Source organism: Procambarus clarkii, chromosome 8 (assembly GCF_040958095.1).
Source record: "Procambarus clarkii isolate CNS0578487 chromosome 8, FALCON_Pclarkii_2.0, whole genome shotgun sequence".
Lineage (NCBI taxonomy): Eukaryota > Metazoa > Arthropoda > Malacostraca > Decapoda > Cambaridae > Procambarus > Procambarus clarkii.
The window spans coordinates 5425043-5431042 of record NC_091157.1 but is presented as its reverse complement, the minus strand read 5'-3'; the positions used below and the strand labels follow the sequence as shown (position 1 = coordinate 5431042).

The 6000-nt window shown below is 43.8% G+C and overlaps 1 protein-coding gene across 1 annotated transcript in view; it reads right to left on the bottom strand.

Moving 5' to 3' along the window:
* LOC123759606 (uncharacterized) overlaps positions 1 to 6000 on the bottom strand; it is a 53697-nt gene that overhangs the window by 5496 nt on the left and 42201 nt on the right. Inside the window, exon 2 of the mRNA XM_045744732.2 lies at positions 2793 to 2948. Coding sequence (XP_045600688.1) covers positions 2793 to 2948 — 156 coding nt within the window. The remainder of the gene's footprint in view (positions 1 to 2792; positions 2949 to 6000) is intronic.

The following is a 6000-nucleotide window of genomic DNA, read 5'->3' as shown; positions in this document are numbered from 1 at the left end:
ACAGTTCAACAGTGTGGGTATTTTTAGTATCTTTCTGTGCCTTATATGGCCGAAATTTGGCTCAAGTTGTCAACAAGTGGAAGCACAGACGTTGCTTTTTGCGAAATTTGCTGGCCAAAGTTTTTTTGGCTCTGAGGAACAAGTTATTTTATCATTAAATTAATTTAGCAGTAAATTCAAATAACGTAAGTGAATAATTAAAATATATTTTGTCCCAGTTACAAGCAAGGCATGGATGCCGGCTCATGACATTAGCACACATGCAATATAAAATTATATATTTTATAATAATAATAATAATTCATTGTGTCGGGGAGACAGGCAGCCAGACTGTATTCATACACGTTAGGCTTGTATCGAGGTCCCAGCCTCAAGGTCTATTTACTGACCCCGCCCAGGATGCAACCCTACAAGCTGACTAACTCCTGATTACAGACTTATTGCTAGGTGAATAGGGGCATTAGGTGATAGTAAATGCGCCCAACTTTTTCTGTCCTGCCCGGGATTCGGGAGGGACAGATATGGGGTATCTCACCTGGGAGGTATGGGTAGATCTTTGCTACTTAATTGAAATTTTGAAATTTATAAACATTTAATTGAATATGCCGAAGAACCACTATCTCTAATGCCATCGACGGGGACAGGAAGCCGCCAGCCTGTATACCTGGAGAGGGTTTAAAAAATAGAGTTCTTCTCCGAACAAGGTCCCCTTCATTATTCCTGAGCATATTTTCCAGCTCTTCTAACAACAGCTTATTTATCTAACCCTACATGATTTTCTAGAACTCAATTCTTAAATCTATTAACAGTCGGATTCCCAGTTGCCTCAGGAAGCACACTGACGGTTGAAGGCACTGTGCCAAGACAACCATACGGCTCGAACGAACGGTTTCTCATACAGGGACACACACTATGTAACTTTTCATATGGTCTTGGGTAGCTGCATTAATTTATATGTACTTAAGCATATTAATAAACAAAATTGAACGAACGGCCGGCCGGGTGGGTTGTGAGGCTCTTACGGACAAACGGGCAGACAGCTCGTACGGACAAATGGGCAGACAGCTTGTACAGACAAACGGGTGGGCAGCACGTACGGACAAACGGGTGGGCAGTTCGTACGGATAGGACCACTGGCTTGGACAGACAGGCGCGTAGATGGCCACTCTGAACCCGGCATTCTCCAGGAGAGTTAAATGTGAAGTGTGGAATAAAGTGATTCAAGCCTTTGTTCATCTTTCGGCGCTATTCAAGGGCATGTATTCCGTTAGTGCCACTGGTGTCAGTGGACCACGAGCCCCACAGAAGCAAAATCCACCACTCATAGTTCAAGGCTTGGGTCGAGTGTTTATTTAACATTTTGGATGTTATGTGTCACTTTTTGAGTTGTTTTTGCAAGGTGTGTAAAGCGGTGTTGTATGTTGCGATGATAATTAACAAACACAACAGACTGATGAAACTCCAACACCTGTCCCTTCACAACAACTTGTGCAAGGGTTGCAGACGCTACAACTTTGCGAAGAACACCGGCAGCAAAAACAACATTCTTTTAGCATCTCTAAGGCAGCCGCCGCAAAAAATGTCCTTGTGAGCCAACATAGTTGAAGGGCGTGGCGTAGGGGGTTATAGTGTTTTACCCCCTCCCCAGAGTGTGGCGTTGGTGGTGCTGAGGACGCTATGCAAGGTGTGTAGAGTCTGGTAAGCTGTGTGGAGTCTGTCAAGCTGTGTGGAAGGTGTCAAGCCTGGCCTTGGGCCGGGTTTGGGGAGTAGAACTCCCAGAACCCCATCAAGCAGGTGTGAATACGGCTGGACACACTCTGGGCAGATGGTCCAAGAGTGATGTGCTGCAGCCGTTGTGAGCACAGCCGTGGAAGATGACCTTGGAGCTGTGATGTATCTACAATATTCCGGGGTGACTGCCCTGGGGCGAGATGGCAGCATGGACCCGAGGGAACATGACCCTGGGGTAAGAATCTCCATTCCTCTGGAGGCCAGGATCATATTAGTCTGTCTGGGTCATGGAGGACCTCTGACCTAGCAACTATTAGAGGCGAAGACAGAAGAGAAGTGATGCTGAAATGAATTTATGTTGAATTTTTGGGTTGCATGTGTCACATGTGTATAACGTGTATTGTTAGATCTCCCCTCCCAGGGTGTGGCGTCGGTGGTAGTAAGATCCCCCTTCCAGGGTGTGGCGTCGGTGGTAGTAAGATCCCCCTCCCAGGGTGTGGCGTCGGTGGTAGTAAGATCCCCCTTCCAGGGTGTGGCGTCGGTGGTAGTAAGATCCCCCTCCCAGGGTGTGGCGTCGGTGGTAGTAAGATCCCCCTCCCAGGGTGTGGCGTCGGTGGTAGTAAGATCCCCCTCCCAGGGTGTGGCGTCGGTGGTAGTAAGATCCCCCTCCCAGGGTGTGGTATTAGAGGTGATGGCAAGTATGAACTCGCAAATTGTGCAGCCTAATATCTTCGAAGACGGTTAAACCCTTAAATTTAAACCCGTGCTAGCACCTTCGTTAAGATTTAATTGGCTTTCAGATTCCTCATGATATGGATAGATTTATGGCTCGTAAACTTACGCTTAGCAGCAAAGAATTTGGGAGTGCAACATGACTCTAGGCAAGGTCGCTAGGCTGTCAACCATGCTGCTACAATTTGGAGACGGTGTTCCTTATATAAACTAATAATTTTACTAAGTACCAAAACCTATATTATTGATATATATAGTATTAATTAATGGACAAAGCTACACAAGTCCTCTTGAGATAATGTTGAGAGAGATACAAGCATGGGGCTCACCTCGAACAGTCCCAAGTATCTGTCGATGTTGCCCTCCACACCGGCCTCCTCCCACGCCTCTCTCATGGCCGCTGCTGCGATGTCCTCTCCTGCCTCCACTCCGCCCCCAGGCACCAGCCACGAGCTGGAGTCTTTCTTGCTCGACACCAGCAGTACCTGAGGACGCAACATGCAATATATAGTGACGTCAAAATCCAATTCATAACACGCATTTGTTTAGGATGCAGGAAAGACGATGTCGTATATCTGTACATGTACAAATAATAAAGCTAAAAAACTAACTTAAATATTCCTAGGCCTAGTATAGCACATATGTACTATATTAGGCGTCAGATATCGTGTATTAGGCTTAGGAAGGTTAGGTTAGTTTAGTTTGTCAAAGCAACACAAGTAAAAAAAAAATTTACGGTTCAACTCAATAGTACCAATTTCTACTTTCTAATTTCGTTGTAGGTCGATATATATACTATGGTCGTCATAGTTACTCTAAGTACTACGTGTCGGAAAATCCGACACCATTTAATAATCATACAGATAATAGCTGTATTACCAACAAGTTACCCATAGAAAACGTAACTTGTAGTGGAATTACCATCTAAAGAAAACGGGATATCATCACCACATACTATTATAATTCACCACCTATTATGGTGGGAATTATTCTTAAATACATTAGTCTTTGGACTTTACCATCATAAAAACATCTTATATAAATTAACTTAATTATCAATATTAAAGTAGAGTAAATGTGACCCTTCTATCACTTTCTGACATGTGGACAAAGTAGGCCAGGCGTCAGGGAGGAAGGGGGCAGCCATTGTTATACGAGACCAGAGGCTCACACGGGAGCAAATTCGGCTCCTGTTAATTTTACTTGGACGTAGTGTTATGGATACCAAAGGTGTACCATCTGTCAACACGCTGTCAACAAATCAAGTTAAGTGTTCTTTCCGAAACCCATTATTTATCATTAGTGGCCATTAATGTCATTATATAGGGTGACCCGGTTAGATCACATGGAAGCCTCAAACTAAAGGTAATTAAGCCAGGTCTTCATGTTCCATGTACTGTTTTCTCTGATATAGCTTGTCATATATAGGATTCTGGCTTCACAGCTAGCGCACTTTTGACAGGTCAAGTCGAGGATGCAAGATTTGTGCACCAGTTACTGGGTGATATGGAAGCTACCTCAAAGAGGATAATTAGGTGTCTACACCCTAGTTATACCTGGTGGACTAACCTGCTGTACTATAAGATAAGGAACCTCTTCAATGTATGTAGTTAATTTTGTAGTTTGATTGGCTGCATATATATATAAACTATTAAACCCCCCCTAATGTGTAGAGGATCGATTTGTGAGATTATGAGATTATTGCAGAAATACAGTCCACTTATCATTATACAAATTGCTATCGAAGTATATAAATTAACGTAAATATAAATTCATATAAATTAAATAAATATAAATCTCACAGGTCGGTTCCCACATTATGAAAACAAGTGGATGGGCTGCATTATTCAATCAGAGAACACTGTCTGAGCATCAGAGGTCCATGGCTGTTCAGTACTCGCCCAGCAAGTATAAGAAATATTACCGGAACCAAGCTGAACGTCTTAAAAAAAAACAATTAAGATAGATGCCTGAAAGAAGTGCCGGACCAGCGAGATTGCAGTTTAAATGTGAGCCTGCGGGTCGCTCCAAGCAACAGCCTGTTGGACCAAGTTATCATAAGTCGAGCCTGAGGCAGTATAAGAACTTCTGCAACTCTCTCCAGAAATCCTTCTAGAATTTTGTCAATTTGTTTGTTTTGGAGAGTGTGTCTCTTCCTGCTTGGCCCAAGTTGCGGTATTCTGTGAATGTTTGACTAAGAGGCGCGAGACGAGTTTTTCAGTAAGGAACTGTTGCTTGCTTGCTCAATGACTTGAGATATTAGTTACAACTATTTTACGTTAAGCATTTTTGTATATATTACTAGATCGGGTACCTGCGTCTTTCTCCCCCTTTGTTCCTCTATACTTTCTCTACCTTTCTCTCCTTCCCTCTCCCCTAACATCTCCCCCCTCCCCCTTACCCTCTCTCCTTTTATTCCTCTTCTAGCTTTCCCCCCCCCCTCTTCCCCTCAGAACATACAACCCCAGCAAACAGACAATATAAGGGCAACGTTATTTTTACAACTGTTACTTTGATGTAACATTTTAATAACATAACTAAAAATGTTGTGCGTAAGTTGGGATCTTATGAACAACTGAAAAACAACTGAAGAACTTTGGAAAATACAACTCCAATTTCAAACTGCATAAGAGTCGCTAGGATTTGGAATAGGAGCTGGTCCTTTTTAAAGGGGGGGCACTTGGAGCTACCCGACCTGACCTGTCACAGTCCTATACCACCCATGTGTCATCTTGAAAAGTTCGGTACGGCTAGCCACACCCGTCTGGCCTGCAATCTTGGGCAAATAAAACACTCTTTTATAGATATATACGGATTATTCTGCTAAATCTCGTAGCAAAATGGCATAAATTTCAACACAAGTTATATATAATTGTGTTAATAAAGTAATAATAATAAAATATTTTTTTAGGTACAGTACATACATAAAAGGGGTGATACAAATATTGATGAATTTATATAGAATTTATATATAATAATTGTAATAAAATCAAATACATATACTCTTAACAGGACCTCTCTAGCTCCACTATGTCAGAGTAATGTAACGTTGCACGTATTGCAATAGTGCAGCTTAGTAGGCACTGGTGTCACCTTGTCCTTCAGGGGCTACATTGATCCCATAGCCAAGCAAACAAGTGGACAGCCGCCGGCGCGTCAAGGCTCGAATCTGACCCCCGCCTGAAGGCGTCTGGTTACAGGGATCCACGACTCGTTGTGTGTTGCTTCTTAGCCTGTCGCCTTACAACATGCTCCCCCCCCAACCCCTCGCTGTGCACAACAGAAGCCCCCTCGCTGTGCACAACACAAGCCCCCACGCTGTGCACAACACAAGCCCCCACGCTGTGCACAACACAAGCCCCCCACGCTGTGCACAACACAAGCCCCCCACGCTGTGCACAACACAAGCCCCCCACGCTGAGCACAACACAAGCCCCCACGCTGTGCACAACACAAGCCCCCCACGCTGTGCACAACACAATGTTATCTTGCAGATGAAGAGACAATAACATGGCTGAAAAAGTTGACCAAACCACA